We start from the raw sequence: 26,620 nt of genomic DNA on the forward strand, positions 1-26,620 counted from the left end.
ATAGGTGTCGAAGGAATCATGTTTGTAATTTTTTTAAGATAATAAAAAATGGAGCACGTGTGAAGGTTGTGACCTATCCTATAAGAAGAAGAAGAAGAGTTGGTTCTTATATGCCACTTTTCTCTACCCGAAGGAGTCTCAAAGTGGATTACAATCTCCTTCCCTTTCCCCTCCCCACAACAGACACCCTGTGAGGTGGGTGAGGCTGAGAGAGCGCTGATATCACTGCTCGGTCAGAACAGCTTTCTCAGTGCTATGCCGAGCCCAAGGTCACCCAGCTGGTTTCATGTGGGGGAGCGCAGAATTGAAGCCGGGATGTCAGATTAGCAGTCCGCACTCCTAACCACTACACCAAACTGGCTCTTATAAGCTAACAACCAAGGAGCTTCCACTACACCAGACTTTCTCAATCAGTGTTTCATGAAACCCTGGGGTTTCTTGATGGCCCCGGAAGGGTTTCCTGAATGAGTGGGAGTTAACTTTTACATTTAAAAAGAAAAGTTTAAAATGTATCATATATGATCATATATGGTCGTTTCAACCCACCTCCTCCCAAAATGGTCAATGATGGGCCTGGAGGGGGTGGGGAGGGGAGGGGCCCCAGTTGAGCATGTACACAGCTTTGCTTCTCACTATATTCTGTACAATTGTGCTACATCTGGGGTTTCTCAAAGCCTGAAGAGTGTTTCAGGGGTTTCTCAATGGTAAAAAAGTTGAGAAAGGCTGCACTAGGCAGTCAACTGAGAGGCAGTCCTAATACAGGGACAGATGCTGAAGTCCCATCATTTCAATAGGACACATCAAAGCGTGGGACTTCAAAGTACTTTGTTTTGGCATTTTAACTGATTGTATCTCACCATTTCTCCATGGAACTCAAGTTCATGTATCTGGTCTCTCCCTCTTTATTTTACTCTCACAAAATCCCTGTGGGGTAAAGTTAGGCTAAGAGAACAATTGGCTCAGGAAAAATATAGCAGAGTAGGGATTTGAACCTCCCTCCCCTACATACTGGCTTTGTTGCAATCATAGACAGCATCAGGGTTTGGTATGGTCAGGTACCTGCAAAACCTATTCCTCATCCAACAGCTAAAGTTGGCTGTATCTCACGCCACCTGCTTTGATTTTTTTTTTTTTGGTTCACCACCTGCTCATTCACTCCCTCCGTCTTTTCTCTTTAAAACTTTAGGCAGCACACATCACACCAAAGCATCATTCAGAGTCCTCTGTCTTTATTCTGCTCCAGAAAGCCTAGTGAGAAAGCCTCCTCCTTGGGAGAAGGCAGATCTACTTATTCTGGAAGTTCCTCTTCTACTACTTACAATACTAAATTATACAGTCAGTGCTGCCCTAAGCAGAGCTATATGCATTGAATTCAGTAGATGTAGAATGGTGTAACTTTGCTTAGAACTGCATTATAAAACACTATTAAGACCGAGTCCACAATTCGGCACCAATGAAGAGGGACATATGGAGTAGCTATATGGAGGGGGGGGGGGAGACACAGTAAAACTTTTATTTCTTCTTTCAGCCTCTGAAAACAGCAACTTGGGGACAAGTCATTAAGATCCTCTAGAAGCTCTATTGCTCCAGCCCTCAGCTGACAACCCTCAGGAGACTGGCTGGGGGTGAGACTTATCCTAATAGTGTCCCATGACCTCACTTTCAGCTGTGTAACCATGCAGTTTGGGGCGAATCCTAGACCATCCCTTGACACAGTGGTGCCAGCTCCAGTTACACAGCTAAAAGTGATGTCACAGCATCTGGAATGGACCTACCAGAATGGGTGCAGACAGCATCTTCACTTGCTTCATTTATGAAGGCATGGAAGGCTGTTCTGTTCCACAGGAAATTGGGTGGACCATGAATTGCTTTGGCCAAGTTTCAATAAGCTGTTTTGGTCATATTTTCAGCTATGTCATCGGCTTTCAACTGTGTGTTGGTTTGAACTTGTTGTCCTTGTGCATTTACCGCTATTGTTGTTTTATTAGCTCCAGTCTCTCTGGGGAAGATAGACAGGGTATCGTTACGTAAAACCTTTATGGGTATGCCAACAGGATCTCAATGATTTCAGATTTTTAATTTTAAGGTTAATTCAATAAATAGGCAAGCCTATTTTTCTTCAGGCCCCCTGCAGGCCTCTAGTGTTTCTATACACAGAACAGGCACCAAGATGTTTGAAGGCAGGATGCAGAAGTGTCTCAGCTAGACTGAAATGGTTTCACCTGAGCTTGGCATACTTGAAAAGACGAGAAATAAAACACTGAGGCAGCTGCCAGTACTGCTACACTATGGACTCACACCGCAGCTAGTTCTGAGTTCAAGGCAACACACGAAGGAAGGAACAAACCAACCCACAGTTGTACAACCAACTGCTGAAAGTTCTCATTTCTCCAGTTTAGGAATTTCAATTATATCATCACACCTGTATCTTTCTATGCATTAAGAATTTACAACATTATTCACTGCTTGAAGGACAATTGCATACACACAGATTACGGAGGCATGCCCCTTTTCTAGTTCCACTGATGATGGCAAGAACTAGGTCTTGTAATGCACCATATTGTATTCACAGGAAACTATTTGCAGGGGAGTTTACACACTTTTATCTTTGAATGCAGTGGCATAATCTCAAAGGCCAATAAACCAAAATGAATATTATACTTGATAGCTGATTCCAAAATGGGGATTTGAATCTGGTCAATTATATCATCTATAAAACATTTCATACCAGTTTTCTCTTAGTAGCTGACATTTTGTATACTTAGATATTTTGCCCCAAATTCCTTTCCATTCCTTAAACATTACACTGCACTCTAAATTCTGCATCCACTTAATCATACAACTTTGCAGTTTTCAATTTCTGTGTCACATTTTAACAAAAGTTTATAAATTTGTAGGTGAGGTTTATCTTGTTGCAAAATGTTTTCAAAGTCTATTAATGAAGGTTTCTTGTCTGACTGGTTCAGAAATTCCGTCTTGTTTCTTGATAATAACTGGTTATATATCAACCAAGAATTTCTGTTGCTTTATTCAAGACCACTAAATTTTTCAAATCCCTGCTACGAGTAAGGATATCTTTATATTTTATACAACCAGTTCTATTCTGTTGAGGTTTGTCAAAATAAACCTCTATAGGTGCAGGTGCTATACTAAAACTCTATTGGGACAAAGGTGGTAGGGAATGTCTCAGCACCTCTTAAAATATACAAAACAAAGCCCCTGGTGCAAATGTTATATGGAGCACCACTGCTGATCACCGCCAATACAATTCACCTGGAGAGACTGCTAACCAAATTTTTGAGAAATTTTCTGCAGCCCCCAGAATTGTCTCTAGTGCTGCACTGCATGTGGAGTCAGGTTTGACCCTGGCTGAGGAAAGTTTATGGTCAGCTGTAATATTGTATTAGCTAAGGCTGATCTTCTTTCCCAGGGGTCTATCCTATTTAATATTAATTGACTCATTTACTGTTCCATCGGTACAGGCCATTAACAGGAAGTTAGGATTTTATGGTCTATCCCAACAAATTTTCTTTGGGTTTTGACCGTGCCAAAGAATTGGTAAAACAAAGAATACAGGATGTGGAAAGACAGCATGATTTGAATAGAACCTCTCTTCTAAATAGATTATCTTTTATGCCGTTTCGGCCGATTGATACTAAAATATTAGATTGATACTAAAATATTAGAATAGTAATATAATAGTAATTTAAGGAAAGGCGATAGGATTTTGCCACCTTTGATGCAACAAACTGTTTTAGGAGGATTGGAGGATTCAACCACTAATGAAGTCAATGAAAACGGAATTTATCTAGAAGCCGTTATGGTTGTTCCTTCTGGTATATAAAAGAATTGTAAAATAAATTGAACTGAAATTCATTGTATACATTATTACAAACATATTGCCTTGGAAAGATTTTATGAACTTAATCAGATTGTAAGTGGGTGGGCTGGAAGGGATGTGCCAGTGTTTGTCTCTTGTGGTCCTTCCTTGCATACCCAGGAAATTGCTAATTGCCACTGTGGGATGGTAGGCGAATTTCCTCCAGGCCAAGCTGGATTCTGGAGATTTTTGGTGGGAGATCACTTGGGCATGGAATTGGGGTCACCATAGGTGGGCAAGTAGTTGTGAGTTCCTGCATTGTGCAGGAGGTTGGACTAGATGACTCTGGAGGTTCCTTCCAGTTCTATGACTCTATGATTTAAAGGAAATTTGGGGGAGGGGAGACTAATCTTGGCTGCCTGCAACATGAAATCTACCTAGGCCTCTGGGCCTAAGTAAACCCTTCCTGCCTTATCTGCCTTGGGAGAAGATGACTCAAAAATCTTTAGGACTCAGAATCCTGTCCCATTTGACAATGGCCTTGACAATGGCCTTGTCTGCACATGCAGCAGAATGAGGTGGCAGAGCGTTGTGGAAGCGGATCACGTTTGTAAAAATTCCCTGCAAATACCTAATGGTTACGGTAAAGAATGTTCTCTGGAGCTGTTCTAGGTCAGGAAACTGAAACATCTTGAGGTGATCCATAATGCAAACTAGAAAATTGTGGAGGGAAACAGACACTTCATACTACAAAGCATAAGGAATAGATTAATCCTTCATTATAGGAAGCTGCAGGTGGGTGCATATGCTGGGTGGAGAAGCAGAAGACCATGAGTAATCCTGGTGGTGGCTGCTGAAATGTACTTTGGTAGGTAAGATACAGGCTGGCTTCTAAAGATGCTGGCTTCTAAAATATAATAAATAAATAAATAAACAAACAAATAAACAAACAAACAAATAAATAAACAAATAAACAAACAAACAGGGAGAGGAGAATGAGCATGTGCAGGATTAGACATTCCTTCATATCCTTGTAGATTTCTCCCTTTTTCACATGACCCCAGCAATCGCAAGCCATGAAACGCAAACCCTCTGAACTCATATCCTCTTCTGCCTTTACATTGTAAATCATCTACAGGATCCTCAAAAAGAATCTCCATTAGGGTTTTCCAATACGTACATTTGCTTAAATGACTGGAAATCAGGCAATGAACTTAAAACAATATTTAATTGTCTGATAGCTTAAGGCTGGGCAGAAATCCCCCAGAACAGATTAGATGAGGAGTCAAGATACTTTTTTTGGTCTTGAACAGAGCTCTTAAAATTCTACAGTTCTCTTTCAACTTCATTATCTTAAACCTTTGAACAACAAAGAAACACACCGAAGCAGACTTAGAGCAGTTTTTCTCAAATTTTTACTGTTGAGAAACCCATGAAACATTCTTCAGGCTTCAAGAAACCCTGGAAGTGATGTCAGTAGGTCACACCTTCCTTCCCTAACCCCAGAAGTGGAAAGTCACCAGAAGCACTATCATCCAGACACTCCCACCAGTTATGACATCATCAGGCCTCTCCCATGGCATAGGAAGTAACAGAAGAGAAATAATTTCAGATTATTTGTGAACTATGCCTGCGCTCTGGGCTACCCAACTGTTTGCTCTTTTTCACCAAAGGGAGCCAGCAGTGGGAGCCTGCAGAAACAGGGCCGAGGCAGGGCTATGCCTCTCTGCCCTCCACCCCCACAGTAAAGTTAAAATGAGAGTATTTCCCTCTCTGGACTCCAGTTGCTACCACATGCAATAAGCCTCTGCTAGCACGGATTTGTATGGCTGGGATCCCTCCCTTTCCCACCCCCTCCTGGCCCAACACTGGCCATTTTGGGAGGGATGGGCATGACTATATATGGTCATATCACCCAATAATGTTTTAAAATTCAAAAATATACTAAAAATTAAATTAATACCTACCCAATCAGCAAAACCCTTCCTGAGCCATCCGAAAACCCCAGGCTTTCATGAAACCCTGGTTGAGAAAGCCTGATGATTGGCATGAATGATCTAGCTCAGACTACCCACAGCTAAGACTACCCATGGATCAGAATGATTGTGATCCATACAAGAGCATATACCTGTCAGGCATATAAAGTTATGGGATGTTGCTCCATGGGCTCCATTGGGCAAGTTCTCTCTGGCATTCAAAGCCTTAACGCCAGCCCCTATGAATGAACAGCCAATAACACGTTCCAGAACAAACCGCATAGCCTCATTATAGCAAGCACATTTCTTCTCTCTTTAAGTACCTTTATTTTAGTAGCTGATACTGAATGATGACCTGACCAAGCAGCACAAGATAAGAAAGGAATTTAAAAATAAAAAAACCAAAATATAAGTCAATATACCAGTTGCCTACAAGGCATTGTGCATTCCAGAGCTCCACTTGCATTTTTGTTCTCCTCCTCCAACTACCCTCCCCTTTCAATGCTCTTGTAATTCTAGTTAACCTCTGTTATGATTTTAAGGTCAACATTTTTATCTCTAAGATGGGAAAGATAAAAATGCAAAGTCTCCACAGTCTAGCGTTAGAAAAGTTCATACCAATGGCACTGCTGAACTATAGTAAAATAAGGGTTACAAACAGTCCTGGAGAAAAGTCTCCTGCCTCATTGCATTTCTACTGTGCAAACACGGATAGCTGAAGCTCTTTATGATCATGGAGGTAAACCATATCACCTGCTAAGCAACATCCATTAAGCTCCAAGCCTGCCGGCAACCATAGCTAGAAATATCCTTATTCAGACCATTCAAGCAGGCTTCTAAAGTAAGTAGATCGCTTTATCTCTCTTGCTCTCTCTTCATTACTGAAAATGGAACAATAATAGTAAAAGGTTGATTAAATATTTGCATTTTTTGACAGCACATGTTATTGATAGTGTGGAGGTCTGCTGCGGATTAATGATCAGCAATCATAATTGAAGCTCCAGTTTTGGACCCAGCCCAGGCAGGCTTCTGGCCTGGCCATGGGGTAGAAATAGTACTGATCGCCCTGATGGACGGCCTCCACCACCGGCTGGATCGGGGTGGGTCAGTGCTGCTCATATTGCTCGATCTCCTAGCAGCATTTGACACAGTTGACCATGAGCTTCTAGCTTGCTGCCTTGCTGACACCGGGACACGAGGGATAGTCCTTCAATGGCTGATCGCATTCCTCCAGAGTCACGAACAGAGGGTAGCAACGGGAGAGAGCCAATCACACAGCTGCCAACTTCCGTGTGGCAATTCTATTCAACATCTTTATGCGCCCTCTTGCCCAGCTGGTACAAAGGTCTGGACTTGGGTGTCATAAATACACCAATGACCCCCAGCTATTCCTCCTGATGGATGGCCACCCAGATTCACACCCAGAGTCCTTAGCTAGATGTCTGGAAGCAGTGACGGGATGTCTCAAGCAGAGTCATCTGAAACTCAACCCTTCAAAGACGAAGATCCTTTTGCTGAGTAGGAAAGGTCCCAGCGAGGAAGCCCAATTGCCCTGCTTGGATGGGGTGCAAGTATCAGTGGCACAGTCAGCCAGGAACCTGGGCGTGATCCTTGACGTCTTCCTCTCTATGGAGGCTCAGGTCACAAGAGATGCACTGCTGGTATTCTTCCATTAGCACCAAGCTAAGCTACTATTGCCCCACCTGGCCCCAGATCATGCAATGGTCACCTCTAGATTGGACTTCTGTAACTCACTCTGTGTGGGCCTGCCCTTATCCCTGCTCCAGGAACTTCAGCTGTACAGAATGCAGTGGCCAGGGTCCTCATGGGAACAATTTGGAAGGTCCATATACAGCCTGTACTCCAGCAACTGCACTGGTTGCCAGTTGAATTCCAGATCAAGCTTTAAGGCCATACATAGTATGGGCCCAGTGTACCTGAGGGACTGCCTCTCTGCCTATGCCCCAACAAGCTGGTGATCCCTGGCCCCAAGGAAGCACGGCTGCCCTCAACCTGGGTCAGCATGCTCCCTGTCCTGGCCCCCACTTGGTGGAATGAGCTCCCAGAAGAGATAAAGCCCCTGTTGGAGCTAGCATAGTTTTACAGGGGCTGCAAAACGGAGTTCTTCCGCCAAGCCTTTGATTGGGACCAATGAACTGATAACATCTACTGGGCCCCCCAGTACTCTTCCACATCAAATATGCCCACTAAGTACATCGTAAGGCATCATTAATCCTGGCAATAGTTGCATTATGGTTATACAATTATATGGTTAACAGTTTGGATGTTTGTAATGCGGAGCATTGGACCTCACATTATAATGGAACCTATGAATCTGTTCTATAAAAATGCAAGTGGAGCTCTGGAATGCCCTGAGCCACAAGCAAGCCACTAGTAATAAAATAAATAATAAATCAGCAGATAGTATTGAAGCGCTGAAACAAATGGAATGCAATCTTTTTAAAAAAAATAAAACCTCAGAAGACTATGCCTGGAGGATTCTAAGTGTAACTGAATGTCCTTTCTTAGGGATGTCCAACTCCATCTAACTTTAGAAATAAGAAAAAGTCTGACAAAACCACCATTCAGCTTGCCTATCTATTGTAGGAAGATGAGGCATACAATTAGACTCAAGATAGAACATAGTAAGGCTACTCAAGATGGGTCACTATTTTCCACACTTCGGATAGCCACAGCACACTTTTTGGCCACTTAACACTAAAGGTACACACATCGTCAAAGGTTTACTTGTAGAATGAAAAGTTTCAAAGCCGTCATAGTGCTTCAAGAGTGTTTGTCATGCCTCCCAAGTAGAAGAAAGCAATTCCAAGGCACTGACTCCTGCAAAGATTAAAAAGTCCTGGGTAGATACCATTAGTATTGGTGTGATTGAAGTGCCAATCAATTCAATCACAACTAAAACAGAGAGATGACAGAATTACCCTAGTGGTTCAGAGGAGCAGTAAAGTATGCAGTGATGTAGCACAGTGGTCCCCAACCTGCGGCCCGCGGCCCGGTGCTGGCTGCGAAGGCCATGGCGCCGGGCCACGGCTCCCTCTCCCCGTCCCTCCCCCCCCACAGTAAAAAACTTCCCAGGCCGCAAGCTTGCGGCCCGGGAAGCTTCTTACTGCAGGAGAGCGGGGAGAGGGAATCGGGGCCAGGCCGCGCCCATGCGGGCGCGGCCTGATGCGCGGGCGCGGCCCGCGGGCGTGGCCGATGCGTGGGCGTGGGCGTGGGCGTGGCCTGCGCGGGCTGCGGGCCGCGCCCCAATGCCCTGCCCGTCCCCAACCTCAGAAAGGTTGGGGACCACTGATGTAGCACATAGTCTCACCACTGGACAAGTAGATTCTTTCAGAACTTCATGTCCGGCTACACCAGGGGTAGTCAAACTGCGGCCCTCCAGATGTCCATGGACTACAATTCCCAGGAGCGTTCGCTTGCAGGGGCTCCTGGGAATTGTAGTCCATGGACATCTGGAAGGCTGCAGTTTGACTACCCCTGGGCTACATCATAAGACCAACAAGATTTCCAGGGTTATGGAAGCTCATAACCCAGAAAGCTTTTGGGCCTTTAAAGTGTTGCTGGACTTGAATCAAGCTGTTCTACTGCAGACAAACACAGCTACCTGACATTGTGTGCTTCCAGAAGCCTTGAAATACATTTATCACTAATGCCGTAATCATAGTTCTATTCTCGTGTACAGGTTGAGAAATACTACACCAGTCTAAACAGACCCAATTCTTGCCTTGGGAAAGGCAGAAATATTTATCCTTCACAACTGCTTTGCCAGGGCTGTGCACAAAACAACATAAAATGATAAATGATAAATTATGCTTAACTTGCAATGTTGTTCATTTCCTGGGGACAGGTTGGTGGATTACTTACACAACACACAAATTCCGAGAACTGCTTACGTGAAGGAAGACCGGGGAGAAAGCTACAGAGCATTCTTCTTCTGATACTATCTCAGATTATTTGCCTGAGTCGTAAAAGGGAAAGACCAGACAACTTTATAAACCAGCTCAAACCAACAGTGCCCTCTGATAAGACTTCCCTCCAAAGATATATATATATCTCGACTGCTACACACTTAGAACCTCTTTTCATCTCAATTCAGACTAGTTGGGGGCAAACAGAATTATAAAAGGTTTTATGGTGTTATAATATGTGATTTCATATTTTATTGGTGATGTTATTTTGTGCTGTTACCAACCCTGAGTGATTAGGAAGGACAGGTTATACAAAGAAAGACTGAAGGGGGAGGAGGGAGAGCAGCACTGGAAGGGGCCTCTATGCTTTTTACAGTTTGAAAACAGCAACACAACCAGCGGCAGGGCTTCTCGGAGTCATCCACTGTGAGGATCTGGGAAACCAAAAGAAGCCCCTCACTGCCTCACACGGACGGGGGAGGGGGGGAAGGAGAAGGATATTTAATCTTCTTCCAGTGGTTTTAAGCCATGGTTTCCCCCTGGAATATTTTATTCCAGTTTTGTCCTCTCTCTAAAGCTCAGCCCAATTTCCAATTTTTTATCCAAGCTTTGGACTCTTTTCCTATGGTGAGGGGTCTTTCATAAACACACACACCACTTTGCACAAAAGTGTTAACATCTCACATAAGGATACCACACATAGGGCTGTGTATGTTTAGGCGATATGTGTGATTATTTATTCTGGAAAATGGCAGATGGGAGTGATTGCATAAAATTGGATCACACACACAAATACAAATCCTTCACATACCTTTTGTGCATGGTGCAGTGTGTAGGATTCAGGCCCAGTCATCCAGCCGCAGCAGTTTGTAAAGATACAAACTATGTATTATTCTCTACTCTTCATAAAAAGATAAGAGAATTAAGTTTCCACTGGCCTTAGAATCCCTCACAATGCCTGCTAGCTAGCGAATAGCATCCTACCATGAAGGCACAGAACTGTGTTTAACTCTGAAGTCAGATAACTGCCAGTATTAAACACTCTCCTTTCCAGTACACTCCGTTTGTGACCCAAGATGTACAAAAATCCTTCACAATCAACTACTACTACTGAAATGTTTTATCAAAACTGGCATTTTCATTTCTACTTTTAGTTTTAACGGTAAAAGGCACAATGTGAAAAGTTTTGGTTTGTAACCAGGTCCAAATAATATTTATCATTGTTCTCCATTTCTAGATTTCAGATATATGCTACAAAAGCACGACACTAGCACAGAATTCTGTAACAATATGCTACATTTGTGTGAATAACATTCAACTGGCTACTTCTGTGTTTTCAGACAGTCACAAAATCTGTTTTACATTGTCAACACACAACATAATCTGGATTTCTAGCATCACATCTTCCCATTCTTCTAGCCTTTTTCTGTCAAAGCCAAATCACCCAAGGTGACATGTCTCATCCATAACAACTTTTAAGAAAAAAAAAACTTCAGTAAACTGGTGTTAATTTACTGTATTGTATTTGTTTTTAAATACTCTCACAAATTCACACAACCATTGTCCCCAGAAGGGTCTTCAGAAGTCATCCAATTCCCACACTCCCCTGTCTATTCTGCTGAAAGTGCATTAGTCATCTATATTATATTTATCTGCATAGAAAATAGGATTAACATTAAGCCACCCTCAAAGGTGATTACATACAACTCCTTTTTGAAGGTCTCCAGAGCTGAGGATTCCACAACCTCCCTTGGTGATTCAAACAGCAGCTGGACCGTGGTAAACAAGGCTGCCAAGACACCATTACTTACCACTGCCCTGCATTTAAACACTGCAACCAATATAACCAAAGCTGGTTTTCAAGTTATAATTCTGTCCAACAGAAGTTTGGTATTTAAAGACCTCCATAGTCCAAAATAGCAAATCAAGACATTTTAAAAAGAGTGATAGGTTTAAGGCAAGCTCCCATCAAAGAGCAAATGAGCTCATTTTTTAATGGAAACAGACAACCCCCCCCCCCCACAATCCTTATTGATTTATCACACAAGCTTTGTTGTATTCCTTAGTTCTCCCTCTTTGATTTACAGTAATGTTTAAGACTATTTCCCAATGACACAACCATCCTATACGGGAGTGATATCACTGGAGGGGTGGGAGTGCCACACGATTCTACCCATCGCTTAGTCCAAGGAGCTCAGGGGGTGCTCACGGCTCTCACCTAGTTAGGCAACGAATGGCACAAGGTCAATGAGAAGAGATTTGAACCTTCATCACCCCGATTCTGGTTTAATACACTATATTGGTTTAATACATTATATAACATATATATTGTATTCAATATGTGGCGTCTGAAACGCCAAAAGCTAAGTTTAGCCATTGTATGACCTTATACTCTGTCAAGAGATTTCTTAATAAGTTGAAGTTGGTCCTTAAATATAAAAACCTTTATGCCAATAAAAGGTGACTGACTGACTGACTGACTGACTGACTGACTGACTGACTGACTGACTGACTGACCGACTGACCGACTGACTGACTGACCGACTGACCGACTATAAAAACCGTCCCTTGAAAAAGCTGTAGGCGAAACGCGTCTGGACTTGTGTGAAATAAGAATAAAAGAATTACTGAAACTGAAGAGAGACGACTCTATATGAGTCCAATTTGGATATTTTTTATTGTCATATTCGTTTCCCAGTGCGTCTGTACTATTCTATATTTGTCTCTTCATTGGGAACCACCCCTCCCAGTTCATTATTTTTGCAATTAATAACACCTGCAAGATAGAATAAGCCCGTTACTATATGTCAGAGATTCCCAACTAGCATGCTATGGGAATCCTTCTGAAGTGTGTTGCAAGACTTTTTTTTAGGGCCTTGAGCTTTAAAGTCCAAGCTCCCCTTCACTGAGAAGGAGGAAGTGCTGACCCTCAAAAGTTCATAATCTGAAAAATTAGTTGGTCTCAAAGGCACTACTGGGCTCGAATCTAGCTGTTCTCCTTATAGATGTAAATGTATTCACATTGTAAAATAAAATCAATTAATCAGTAATAGGAAGTAATGTTTTTAATCCACAATCCCCAGATATAATGTTATAGTGATTATTATTATAGTGTTATAGTCACAGTTATAGTGATTATTAACACTGGGTTAAAAGATCGTCTGGGGAAAATGTTGATACTGCTGCTGATTTTGCTGCCATTGTAAAACTTCAAGATCTTTCTTGTACAATCTGTTTTAACTTTAGACTGCTGTTCCTACTGTGCTGTTATATTTATTTTATTTAAATATTTTATGCCACTTTTCTGCACAACTTAGGGTTCCAAGGCAGAAAACAATCAAAAACTTCTAAAAATACAATTTATAAAAATAGCAACTAAACAGAACTCAAACAGAGTTAAAGTAGATTGACAGGAAAGAGATTCAGTTATATCGTACTGGAGTCATCAGAGTACAGTAAGTGAATGTTTTTTTTTCAACAAATGTAACATCTAGAAAGTGTTACAAACCAGAATAACCTTTTTTTCTTGGATTGTGAGCACACCTTCTTTCTTATCATTAGAAATGCCAATACATTTCACTAGCATTCATAGCTAATTTAAATGTACCTGTGGTAGAAGTTGTCATTCTTCCAGTTTTGCAGGGGATATTCCTCTATAATATCTTGAATGAAGGGCTTCTGAGATCGATGTCCTTTAGAGTAAGGCAAGGTTCCTATGTGGCTGAAGACATCACAGGATCTAGCAGGAATGGTCCCCTTTTTCTTCCGTGGAAGGGTGCCATGGATAGAAACATCTTGACAAGTACTGGAGTGTTCAACCAAAGATGGTTTGCTACTCAAAAGATCCATAGACGAAGCCAGTGAGAACTCGTGATTCATATGCATATTTCTTGGCAGACTTGCAAACTTTCCAGCTGCTATCATTCTTAGCTCTAGAAAACAAAAATTATGCATGGCATAAATACTAATGCTATTTATTTAAAGAGATGAGAAAATTAGTAAATGAGGATCTTCCAATAGAAGCAAAATTGTGACTATAACTAGCTTCAAAATCCTGCATCCTATGCTACCATAGAGTATGTATTTTGCCATCTAATCACAGTTGGACTGGTAGCATATTCAGGTACTTAGTCAGTGAAACATTGAACTCTTCAATAATCTAATGCCATCTAATGTCACAGCTAATTTGTCGGGTGGGACTTAAATTGGACAGACAAAACTCAAATTTAAAAGATTACCAATCTACAAATTATTCAGCTGCAGGAAAAAATGACTTCTTTGAATGCCAAGCATATTATAGACATGGCTAACATGTTTTTCTAAATGCCTGCAAGCAAAAGGATCTGCAAGCAGGAGAAGATAATTAGGGCTCTTGTTTGTAGGATATACAACCCAGCTGAAACAAACTCAACTCTGGTAAGAGTTAGCCACAGTTTTGTTTATTAATGTGTACCTACATATTATTTGGAGGTAAATAGGAGGACATGCAGGTATATTTAAGGCAATGACAGTCTAATCTACAAGAAATCTATACACACATGTGAGTTACAGACATATTAGATTAAAACTTTAGATAAGGCCATAACTGACATAAGTGACAAAGTGAGCAATGAAACAAAAAATGCAATAGGGATGAACACAAACCAGGAAAATGTGGTTCATGAACTTTTAGCAACCAAGAAATAATCTCGTACAAGCTGCAGACACCAAACTTGGAAGACATGTAGAGTACTGGTCCCCAACCTTTTTCAGGCTGGGGACCAGCGGCAGCAGGGTGGGCGTTTGCGCGGCCATGCACTCTGCGCGGCTGTGCACTCGCAATGCACATGTGCAGCTAAAACGTGCACGCGCGGCACTTTTGCTTCCCTCTCCCCCCTCCTCCCACAGTAAGAAGGCTGCCGGGCCGCAAGCTTGGGGCCTGGGAAGTTTCTTACTGCAGGGGGGGGCAGGGAGAGGGAGCCGCGCAGCCCAGTGCCAGGGCCTTCACAGCCCAACACCGGGTCGCGGCCCGGTGGTTGGAGACAACAGATGTAGAGGATCATGTGAAGGATGTCCCTTACAAGCTTGGTATCTCTAGCTTACATAGGATATTTTCTATACACTGCTGAATCTGCACCTGTCAAAATGACCGCCTGTCATTGATAGGTGGTCATTTTGACAGACTTGGATTCAGGAGTGTATAGATGGATCCTGTACAAACTAGAGACATCAAAGTTGCAAGGAACTTCCACCAGATGCCCTCCACATTCCACTCCCCTCTTGTTGCTTCGAAACACGGTAAACATTTTAATTGAGCAGAGAATGTCTGTCTGGAAATGTATCCACTCACAAATTGGCATGAAACTCCACAAACAGCTTGAAACTTTGTGCGATGTTTGTGCCAGTTGACCTGCACAAACTTCACTTTGCAAACCATGAACCAGCCTAAATTCATCACAAACTTTAGTTTGTGAGCTGCCTCATGCCCATCCTTATGTAACAACTCTGTAAACTGAACCAGGAAGAGAGAGAGGAATAGCTGCAGATTGTTGTTATTAGGTGCGAAGTCATGTCCGACCCATCGCAACCCCATGGACAATGATCCTCCAGGCTTTCCTGTCCTCTACCATTCCCCGGAGTCCATTTAAGTTTCCACCTACTACTTCAGTGACTCCATCCAGCCACCTCATTCTCTGTCGTCCCCTTCTTTTGCTCCCTTCTTCTTTTGCCCTCAGTCGCTCCCAGCATTAGGCTCTTCTCCAGGGAGTCCTTCCTTCTCATGAGGTAGCCAAAGTATTTCAGTTTCATCTTCAGGATCTTGCCTTCTAAGGAGCAGGCAGGGCTGATCTCCTCTAGGACTGACCGGTTTGTTCGCCTTAAAGTCCAAGGGACTCGCAAGAGACTTCTCCAGCACAAGAGTTTAAAAGCCTCCGATTTTTATGCTCGGCCTTTCTTATGATCCAACTTTCACAGCTATACATTGCAACTGGGAAGACCACAGCCTTGACTAGACGCACTTTTGTTGGCAGGGTGATGTCTCTGCTTTTTAGGATGCTGTCTAGATTTGCCATAGCTTTCCTCCCCAGGAGCAAGTGTCATTTAATTTCTTTGCTGCAGTCCCCATCTGCAGTGATCTTGGAGCCCAGGAAAATAAAATCTGTCACCACCTCCATTTCTTCCCCATCTATTTGCCAGGAATTGAGAGGGCCGGATGCCATGATCTTCATTTTCTTGATGTTGAGTTTCAGGCCATCTTTTGCACCCTCCTCCTTCAACCGCATCAAAAGGCTCTTTAGTTCCTCTTCACTTTCTACCATATTACATTACTGAAATATGGAAATGGACCAACTTTTGTGGGAAAAGGAGGGAGAGACAATGAACTGAAAAATGAGGCCAGATATGTGTGAGGGGAAAACAAATGAAGATGGGAAATTGTATGTCGGGATGGTGGCAGCAGAGACAGAGAGGAAAGGCCTGGATGGAAGAAGAACTGGATTTTGGTACCCTGTTGTTTACTACCCAAAGGAATTTCAAAGCGGTTTACAAACACCTTTTCCCTTTGTCTCCCCACAATAGACAACCTGTGAGGATGTGGGGCTGTAAGGGTTCTGAAAGAACTGGGAATGGGCCACAGTGACACAGCAGGCCTCAGGTGTCTCAAAGCAGTTTACAATTGTTTTCCCTTCCTCTCCTCATAGCAGACTCCCCATGAGGGAGGTGGGGTAAAGAGCCTCATATGGAAGCTGGTAACCCTAAGAGGAAGTCTCTCTGTGCAAAGCAGTCTTAACCTTAGTAAGGTTTTTAATACTGGTTTTTATTTGCCAGGCAATGGTTTAAAAAAGTCACTTCAGTTCCCATGTCTCTCCAGCCATTTACTTGTTCACTATTTACAGTTTCAGGCTGTAAATATTCTTTATTTAGATCTTCCTGCACTTTCCAGACTCACAGGACTGGTGCTGATCTGTCTGCGCCCCAAAATTCAAACAGCTGCTGGTAAGGGCTGGCTATAGCCCATAGCCCAGGAGGGACACACCTGCACCACTCACTCGCAACTGCAGCCTGCAAGCCCGTACCATAGTATCTAGAATATAATGATCAGCTCTGCAGGCAAAATATAATAAATAAATAAGTCTCTTTTGAAGGCTGGACTCTGAGGCATTGTACAATTTTGAAGTCCCATCTTCAAACCTCCAGGAATATTTCCAACCCAGGGGTAGCCAACCTCCAGGTGGGGCCTGGAGAGCTCCTGGAATTACAGCTCATCTGCAGAGTATAAAGATCAGCTCCCCGAGCAGAAAGGGCTACTTTGGACAGGGTTGTGGTGGAGAAGAAACATTTAAGGCTTCCCACACAGGTTGTTGTTGAATCGAAAGACTTGAGGCCAACTGCACAGGGTTGTTGTATAAATGAAACAGGAGAAAAAAGAAGCTCCGCAACAGCATCCAGTTTTGTCTGCAGAAAAACGCTGTGCAATAGGCCTCAAATCTGCAGAGAGTTGCGAAGAAGATATATACATGGCTTGGCTGTGTCTAAATCCCGGCCAGAGCAGTATTTTAAGTGAGAAGGAGCTTTTCTGTGGCCTCCCTGTCAGCCAACTGTTTGGCAGAAGGGGAAAGCTCCCTCCCTCAAAAGGAATGCCCACACCCATGCCCTCAGACTCCCCTGCTTTGCTCTCAGAAACGCCTCCCTCCCCTCACTGAGGGGCTGTCAGAGGCTCCTTTGCAGCAGGCCTGAAGGGGGGGGGGGGGGAGAGCACTCACCAGCCTCCTGCCAGCTCTGTCAGTGTTCTGAAGCAAAGGGAGGGAAGTTACAGTTGGACATGACAGTTAGGACAGCCTTGGGGCGAAAAGGGCTGGTGCAGCACGTCCAAGCCTCTGTTCTCATCCCCCTTGGCAGCCCTACTGACCTCCTTTCCCTGCAGTGGTCAAGAGCATACTGGCAGTGATGTCTCCAGATTGCCCCTGGGTGGGCGGGCCCTGTCAGAACTTTGGCCCAATGATTGGGCTAGTCCTGCCTCTGACAGGCCATGCCCACTTTCCGCCCACTTAGCCCTTAGCGTTTTATTAATAACAGCTCCTTCTGTTACAGATAAATAAAAGCCCACTGAATTACAAAATCTTGCAATGCCTACTCAGGCTTCACTTGATTCAAGACCTCTTTTAACACTGTTTTTTCCCGTTGTCCTGACCTAAATCTTTGTTATTTCAGCCTTGTCTTTTGCTACTGCTGCTGCATCATCAAGTTTGATAACATAAGAACCCAGATCAAATAAAAATAGGATTCTGCTGGGATACTAGAAAAGTCAGAAGCTATTTAAAATGCAGGTCTGAAAACAGTGTCTCATTAGCAGGGATGCCTATAAACCAAAACAAGAATGGATTCAAAAGAAATCTGATTCTTTTAGTTTGCTTCTGTTGTAGTTTTCCTTTCAACATGTCTCAGAAGAATTAAAACTGGAGCATGATCATTTACCCTAGGGCTAGTTTTGTTGACTGAAAACTACGATAAGCAAAACTTCAAAATCCACAGGGAAACCACTTCTTGCACCAACTAATTAAGATTTGCTATTAGCAAAGAACAGCTCAGACCTGGGAGGCCTGAAACTAAAATCAATCTCCACTGCTGATCCAGCTGTAAGTCAATCCTTCCGTTCACAATGAACATACAGCACAGTTCTCTTGGAACTACACAACTTCAGAATTTAAACGGGGCAGGGGATCTGCATTGTTAAATTTTAAAATGCCTGGCTGCAGAAACCTACCACAAGGAAAAAGACTTCTTATCTATCAGTCTCCTCAGTTTGTTTTTAAGGTCAGAGTTGGGGGGTTTATGAGGAATCATTCAGACATGCAGCTCCACATCTGGTTTTTAATCCCAAGAGGTCTGTACCGTGTACTACTTATAGACATTGTCAGGTATTAACTCACACAAGCAGGCTCCGTATAACTTAGGGAAATTCACTACAATAGTAATAATGAGGTCTTCTCTCACAAGACACACATCACACAAAACTATGGCTTATTTTAATAATGGCTTTGTGAAACCAGGAGGCCAGGTTAAAGACCATCATGCATATCCTGGTTTCCTTAACAAATATTCTTTTAATGCCTTCTTTCTTTTAAATGGTAAAGAACAAGCATGAATTAACCAATAATGTTATTGTTCATACGTTAAATAAAAATATCAAATGCTGTGAATGTATTTAGAATGATTATTGCAATAATTGCAAAAAATATACAAGAAATAAAGTTCTAAGATTACAATGACAATCCTAATACAGCTCAAATACAAGATAGGAATCCAGATGTAGTTTTGCTTCAAGTTTTGCTTCTTCAGTATACAAATACCAAGTAAACAAAAAAAATTGTTCTAATGATAAGCACTGCAATAATAATTCTTAATACATTTACTGCATTTGCTGTGGCATCTTTTTTTACATAATACTACAGTTCCTCACATGCTTTTCTTCCTGTGTTCCTATTTTACTCAAAATGACAATTAAGGCTAACTATGGTTAACAAACCAACTTGGCATCCTGGCTTTGACAGACTCTAACCAGTACCCAGCTTGCTGGGGGGTAAACGGTAATGACTGGGGAAGGCACTGGCAAACCACCCCGTATTGAGTCTGCCATGAAAACGCTGGAGGGTGTCACCCCAAGGGTCAGACATGACTCGGTGCTTGCACAGGGGATACCTTTACCTTTACCTTTAACCACATACGTGGAGAAATCACATTTAGAAAACTTTGCTTTAGCAATATACCCTTGCATTCTCAGACCTTGCTGGGCCCTCTCATCTGCTCTAATTTCCATTTCAAACATGCTTCTATTAGAATAATACCAAATGGCCATCTATACTTCAATGCATCTTTTTCAAAGTTTAAAAACACCTTTTTTTCTAAGCTTTTCATCCGAACTTCTAAGGAAAAGTTCTTAGCATCAATCCTACAATTAAAACATAGATGCAACTGAGAATTAAAATCCATGAGCTCATGGCCAATTAAGGGCAGAGGGTTCCTGCCTGTAATATATAACATGTTACCTGGATTGAGTCTTTTGAATTCTATAACTTTCATGTGTAGAATAAATGTTTAACAATAGCTAATGCATTTTTTTAAATTTGCAACCATCTTTTATGCACCGAGTTCTCTTTCATCTTGTCTGATGAATTTGGCTGTGTTGCTAGTCCAGCAGAAGCAGATATCACATTACTTAATTTGTATTTCTTCCCACAATCATAAGCATTGAGGTAAGGGCTGCAAAACTGGTACCCAGGAATGTTTCTAACAAGTGAGCCTAGAAACATCAGAGGGGGAAATGCAAAGGTCCATTAAGTATACAATAATGACAAAGATTACTGTGACTTGGGGGTGGGGGTGATTGTGGCTATGTACAGAAATAGCACAAAGTTCATTAAACATTACCCCTCCCTCGACAAGTGTGACTAGTGTCAAAACTTGTATACAGAAACAAGTCTCTTTGAAGAGCTCTTCTCTGTGCCAGTACCTTTGGTTACAATAAAAATGCTGATTCATCTTTACTGCATGTTATGATAAGCTGAGAGCATATTTATACAACTCGTCATGACATCAGCATTGTTCTGAATCACTGGAGATGACAGCCGGCTTTGTTTCCTCCCCAAGTTAAAACTGAACACGGCTGTGGGATAGTTTTAATTGCTGGAGCAACACTCCTAATTTTTTACTAATCGTGTCATCTCAGACAACTTGCACTTAACAGCCAAATCATCAAGCAATTATTTATTTTACATTTCACAGATCCTGACGCAACTTGTACTGCAAAAGGAACTAGCATCAGAAGCCCAGGCATGTTACAGATAACAGAGGCTCCAATCTGCAACCACTGTGATAGTTCTCAATATGCAAGGTGGAGTTTTCCTAAGAGAGAAGCAGCCTCTCTTCGCTATTACTCTTTCATGCACATACACGGTCCGTATTACTGTAGGGGCCGATCTCACTGTCTTTATCCCAACCTTAAGCGCCTAGTTCGTGATTTGTGTGCCTAGTACTTCATATGTGACTCTCAACACAATGCAACATTAAGGGATGGGTCAGAGTGCTAACAGAACAAAAACTCCCTTAAAGTAGCATAAAAGTTGGCTCTGCCTTGGAAGACTTTCACATCACCTTTCTAAACCGGATATTATTCATCGTTGGCCTGATTTCAAGTAAAGTGACTGGGGTTTCATACAGTGAGACAATTTCTGCACAAGTCATTTTCCTCCGTTCACCCTCTGCGTGTTTGATGGGTTTATTCAGGTTTCCTCATGACGTTGCCTCCCTCCCAAGGCTTTCCTGGGGCTGGCATGTCTCTGCCTGGCCATTGCCCCATAATAAGAGAATGCCAATAAGAGAATGCCCTTTATAACGGGAGACAACAAGCAGCAAGTCGCAGCAGGGACATAAGGAAGGGAAAAGGCTGTCCTCAGGCTGTCCCTTTCTCTGCACTCCAACTACCCATCCACCCACTACTTTTATTGTGATGTTCTACTCTTTCATTAATAGGTCATTAAAGATGTCAGAGCAAGTATATTTGGTTGCCATCTCAATAATTAAAACAGATTCAAGGGGGGAAACATGCAATTCATTACTAAGTTTGATCATATTACATAACTCTTTTGAAAGCAGCCGTCTACATAAGAGGGAGCTGCAATCACCCTTCCTGAGCTGCATGTCACTCAATAATGTGTCAAGATCCTTTACAGCATGGATGACCAACCTTTCAGCATTAGAGCTCCAATATCCTGAAGAAAAAAGGGGATTTGGGCAGGTGTAGCCTCGCCATATCTGAGCGATCTGAAAAACTGCAGCTGCCAAAGACCCTTCATGAACACAAGCTACAGGATCCCTAATGCTGATGCAGTGCACATCGGTTGTATAGTAAAGGTAAAGGTAAAGGTATCCCCTGTGCAAGCACCGAGTCATGTCTGACCCTTGGGGTGACGCCCTCCAGCATTTTCATGGCAGACTCAATACGGGGTGGTTTGCCAGTGCCTTCCCCAGTCATGACCGTTTACCCCCCAGCAAGCTGGGTACTCATTTTACCGACCTCGGAAGGATGGAAGGCTGAGTCAACCTTGAGCCGGCTGCTGGGATTGAACTCCCAGCCTCATGGGCAAAGCTTTCAGACAGCTGCCTTTCCACTCTGCGCCACAAGAGGCTCTTCGGTTGTATAGTACCAGGTCTTTTATAATTATTCTTTGTTTATTAAGAAGCTAGTGGTCTGATCCAAGGCACATTACCTTATTTGCATCCAGACATACTTCTAATTAAAGACAAATTCAAAAACGATAATAGAAAACGCCATGGCACCCTAAATACAAGGAAATTAATTGTGTTACATATTTTATGTATTTATTTGCTTCATTTATGTCTTACTTTTCTCTACAATAAGAACCCAAAGCAGTGTGCACATCATTCTTCTCACAACATCCCTACCAGGTAGGTTTGGGCGAGGCAGTTTGGTCACAAAGGTCACAAAGTGTGCTTCTGTGGCAGCAGAGGGGATTCAAACTTGGGTATCCCATATGACATTCTATCCACCACACCAGTTTTCACCCACATAGATGAAACACTGAAAATACTAAGCAGGCGTAAATAACATGTTCTTCAATGACCTAGTTCTCACTACTGCTCACCCAGTGTCCTGCTTATACCACTTTAGAGTGGAGGTAGGAACACATAGAACTGAATGCTCTTCCATAGAAAACCTCCATCTCCCACCCCCAGCCTAGTTCCTTTGCATAGGAAACTAGCCTGCTGGTGAGAATGCTGGGCTAGAACTTTTGGGATAGAAATTTTGCTTTCAATATGGATGGGATTTTTCTTTCCTTTTTTGCTCAGAGGAACATTTGAAGGGTGAAGACGCATAGGCTGACCGTTTCAGTAAGAATAAAGGTCCATATAAATGTATGCTACAATACATGTTAAGCTTTAAGGTCCACAAAACTATTATTTGTATTCCAAGAAAGTATACTTAGGATCACAGCCTTGTTGATCACTCAAGTGCAATCATTTTATAATCTAACAGTGACTAAATAAAAGAAAAACTGCTCTCCTTTTGCATCCAGACAGAATTCTTTCTTTTCTTCTCACTGGTGAGTTCATTTATTGTTCTCCAGCCATTCAGTTACCCTGATTTCTAGGAGTTGCCATGGATACGCCTATGGACTTTTCCAGCCAACTTCTTTTCCCAAGAGTAAAACCAAAATACCTTTTCATATAATGGACTTTTGAAGGGGAGGGAAAAAAGCAAGAGAAACCAAACTCAAATAGGTTAACTTGCATATCCCACCATAACCTTTTAAATATTAATTTATGACATTAGAAGAGCATAAATATGCAGTTAGAAACCAAAAGTTATGTCGAGAATGATCCTGGCAAAGCACAGCTATTCAAAGGAATCATGGGTGTGCTTAAACATAACCCACTGGGATTTTAAAGGGATACTTCACTTTAACTAGCATGCCCTTCCCCCCCTCCCCCAGGAGCTCAGAACAATGCACACTTGATTTTATCTTTTTCACAGGTACCCTGTGAGATAAATTTGATCAAGAGACAGGAAATATTTTCCTCCCATCTTGATGATAACTCTATTACATCCATTTTAAAGCTGGTTTTGAAATTATTATAAAGACAGTCTAACACCCCCCCCCTCTCCATTCAGCATCCAAATCGCCAAAAAAGACTTTATAAACTGAAGTTCTGTCATGTAACAGTTGAAGAGTCACATCAGTTCTCCACAAACAGAGAGTACAAGATGAGTCATACTCAGCACCCAGCCAAGCAGGCTCTCCTCTCCTTTCCTTTCCTCCTCTCAGGGACAAACACAACCGGCTATTCATTCTTCATCCACACAAAGCAGGAGAACCATGTTGTCAACACAGCTACACGGCAGCCCACTTCGCCTTCTCTGCTAACTTTGTAAATAGATTAGCTGGAAAACCTTCCCCACTCCAGTTGAGCTTTACCCAAAACATTGCCAAGGCTTCTTGGGCCACTGGATAATAGCACTATCTAAGCACAACACAGTAAACAAGTGGTGGGGGAGAGAGGAATCCCACAGCCATATGAATAATCAGAGGGTTTTTTAAAAAAAGGATTTTTATTGGCCTGTACATTTCAAACAAAGCTTACTTCACAGGGGAATGCTTTGTACATTCAGACATCAATGCCAGTTGTGTCTGCAGGAAGAAAATCAGCTGGGATGTCTGTGGGCAAATTCCATCGCATCTCTACTACCATAGAAACAGGTTTTTTTTTTTTAAGAAACTCTTACAAGCTGGCACTTCATTAAACAAATATCTCTGACGCTAGCCTTTCCTGAATCCAAGGGTAACCTTGGAAGAAATTAGTAGTAAGCAAAATCGTAAAAATCCATCAATTGGGCAGAGGAAGCACAAACTCCTTAAGGACTTCAGGGCAAGCAATTTTCCCCAGTACAATATGCAGAAAACTTTAAAAGCCTGTATCGTACTCGGTGGTTGGATGGGACAAGAATGATAAAGGCAACTGGCACCAAAAACCGTCACATGGATAAGCAATAAATAACAAAAACCAGGTTCTGAAGATCCCAGAAGGCCATCTGGTCCAAATGCCTGTGCTGAAGTAGGGCTGGCATTTCACCCATCAATTCCAGTCCTCGATAATGAACCCAATGCAGCATAATATAGAGTGGATGAGACAGAAGCCCTAGTTGCAATTATCTAGCCACAATTCCACTGACCCCTCCCACCCACAGCATGTAATATTTCTTATAATTTTAAAATACAACCAAGCAAATTTTACAAGTCCTTTATAGAAACAAAAACAAATCGATGATACTTGTTGCTTCTAATAACTGGCAAAAATATCCATGAAATCTCGGGTCCTAATAAAATAATACATTTCATTGTTTCTGCTATTTGTCTAATCTTCACAAAATAATCCATTCTCACAAATCTTATTATTTTTCATACTACTAATTGGGACTAGCAACCCACATTAGTCTTTTAAGAAATCAGCGTTCAGAGGGGAAACTAATATGGACAATCCACACTTACAAATACTAACATGGATTCAGGTGGGGAGCCATGTTGGTCTGAAGCAGAACAAAGTTTGAGCCCAGTGGCACCTTTATGAACAACAAAGGTTTATTCAAGGTAAATCCTTCCCATTTATACTTGAGGCACTGAGAAGGTAAGGAAAATTTTACAGTTATCCTCTTGTGACTGTGATGATGATATCTAGTCTACTATATTTATAGCTATGTATGTACACTGCCCTGAGCAGTCTCAGAAGGGCACTTAAGAAATTTAATAAATAATAATACATTAAGTCATTTTCAGTATCACCCCAAACAGCTACACCAGAACCCCATGGACTGCTACATAGGGTTGCTAACCTCCAGGTGGTGGCTGGAGATTTCCTGGAACTGCAATTGATCTCCAGGCAACAGAGATGTGTTCACCACAGGAGAAGCTGGAAGCATGTAAATCTGTTTAAGATTGCCCTGCTTGAGTGGAAGGAACCTGCCTTCTATATGAATTAAGGTTTTAGGAATGCAAGTCCTCTAAAACCTGAGAAGACTATCACAGAGCGGATGTTGTTGCCAACTACTACCATCTACTGATTTGTTTAGACTATTTATATGCAGCTTTTTGTCCTGGAACCCAGGACTCAAAGCAGCATACAGGTTGTCACGGCCAGTCTCAAATAACAACATCACCTAACCGGGTCGGGGGGGGGGGGGGTGGACAGAGATTAAGACTGCTTTGAAGAAGACTGCGATCCTGTCCACATATCCTTGGGAAGAAAGGGATTCGTCGAGAACTCGAAAGAGTTCTGCTTCCAACCAATACTCTGCTCCCCAAACCCCCTTCCCTCCAGGGCTCTCTTTGCCCTCTGCCCTGTTGGGAGCGAGCGCTCCGCTGCGTCTCACGCCCGAAGGCACCGCTCTTACCTCGGGGACGGGAGGTGGGGCGGCCACAGCGGCAGGACCCGCGGAGTTCTGCCCACCACCGACTTCACCCCGCGCGCTGTTCACTCGGCGCGGCTCTTTGGCGGCCGGCTTCGCCCGGTGCGCCTAAACCGCTTGGGCGGCGCAGAAGGGCTGCATGGCTCCGGCGCTCCGGGCTCGCCACAGGCAGGAGGAGTTCACAGCTGAACGACCCTGAGCGGCGTGCAGCGAACCAGGCAGCTGCAGACACAGCCGAGAGGGAGGAGGACGAGCCCCACTAGGCAGGCACCGTCAGTCAGGGTGATTTAGTGCTCTTCAGCCACACCCCTGCGTCGGGCTCATTCAGGCTGGAGCTCACGAAGCCCCCTATACGAAAGCTCTTTGCGTGTGGTGGTGACCTCCCGTTGCCCTTTGCGATAGCTTTTTAAAACGGGAACTTTCCTTCAGTCCTCCTAGAATGCCTCTGTGTAAACGCGCTCCCTTCAAAGCGATGACGATTAAACACTTCCTAAATGCAACTGTGTGTGGCAGATTCAAATCAAGCTGTAATCGGAGCTAATTTCATTAGTGTATGGGGGCGGGGGGAGGTGGAGTCCTCTCCCTCGCTTCCTCACGCCCAGACGCTTGTGCTTTTAATGTCACAACCAAAAGTGTTCAGCCAGCCAGAGGACCACTGACCTTCAAATAAACAGGCTTAATTAAAACACCAAGGGAGGGAAGCAATTCTGAAAAACAGCCGCTTGAGTTTGTGCCTGCCTTGGTTCAAGGAGAACAGCAAAGCGTACCACTCCTCGGATATTGGATATCATATTTTATCCTGTCCTTAAGAAGTCAGGCTGATAGACATAGTTCTTCCCCCTTCAGCTTTTTCCTCAAGGCTGCCTGTGGAGGCAGGTTAGGCTGAGAGCCCAACTGGCCAAGATCACCTAGGCTGTGTCAAGTCTCACTTGGATTCAAA

General features: G+C 42.9%; 1 protein-coding gene across 4 annotated transcripts in view; it reads right to left on the bottom strand.

Annotated features, from left to right (window-relative positions):
* Positions 1 to 26,182, bottom strand: part of BCAR3 (BCAR3 adaptor protein, NSP family member) — an 89,145-nt gene extending 62,963 nt beyond the window's left edge. The window contains exons 1-2 of one of the 4 annotated variants that reach the window (XM_077332918.1): positions 25,666 to 26,178; positions 13,333 to 13,657 (exon numbers count right to left, since the gene is read on the bottom strand). In XM_077332918.1, coding sequence (XP_077189033.1) covers positions 13,333 to 13,649 — 317 coding nt within the window. In that variant the 5' untranslated portion in view covers positions 13,650 to 13,657; positions 25,666 to 26,178. Of the gene's footprint in view, positions 1 to 13,332; positions 13,658 to 17,464; positions 17,483 to 23,495; positions 23,600 to 25,665 lie in introns of those variants that run through there. The other 3 variants (XM_077332920.1, XM_077332919.1, XM_077332924.1) reach the window with 3 other exon arrangements.
* Between the last annotated feature and the right edge of the window lie 438 nt (positions 26,183 to 26,620).

Source organism: Paroedura picta, chromosome 4 (genome assembly GCF_049243985.1).
Source record: "Paroedura picta isolate Pp20150507F chromosome 4, Ppicta_v3.0, whole genome shotgun sequence".
Taxonomy (NCBI): Eukaryota; Metazoa; Chordata; class Lepidosauria; order Squamata; family Gekkonidae; genus Paroedura; species Paroedura picta.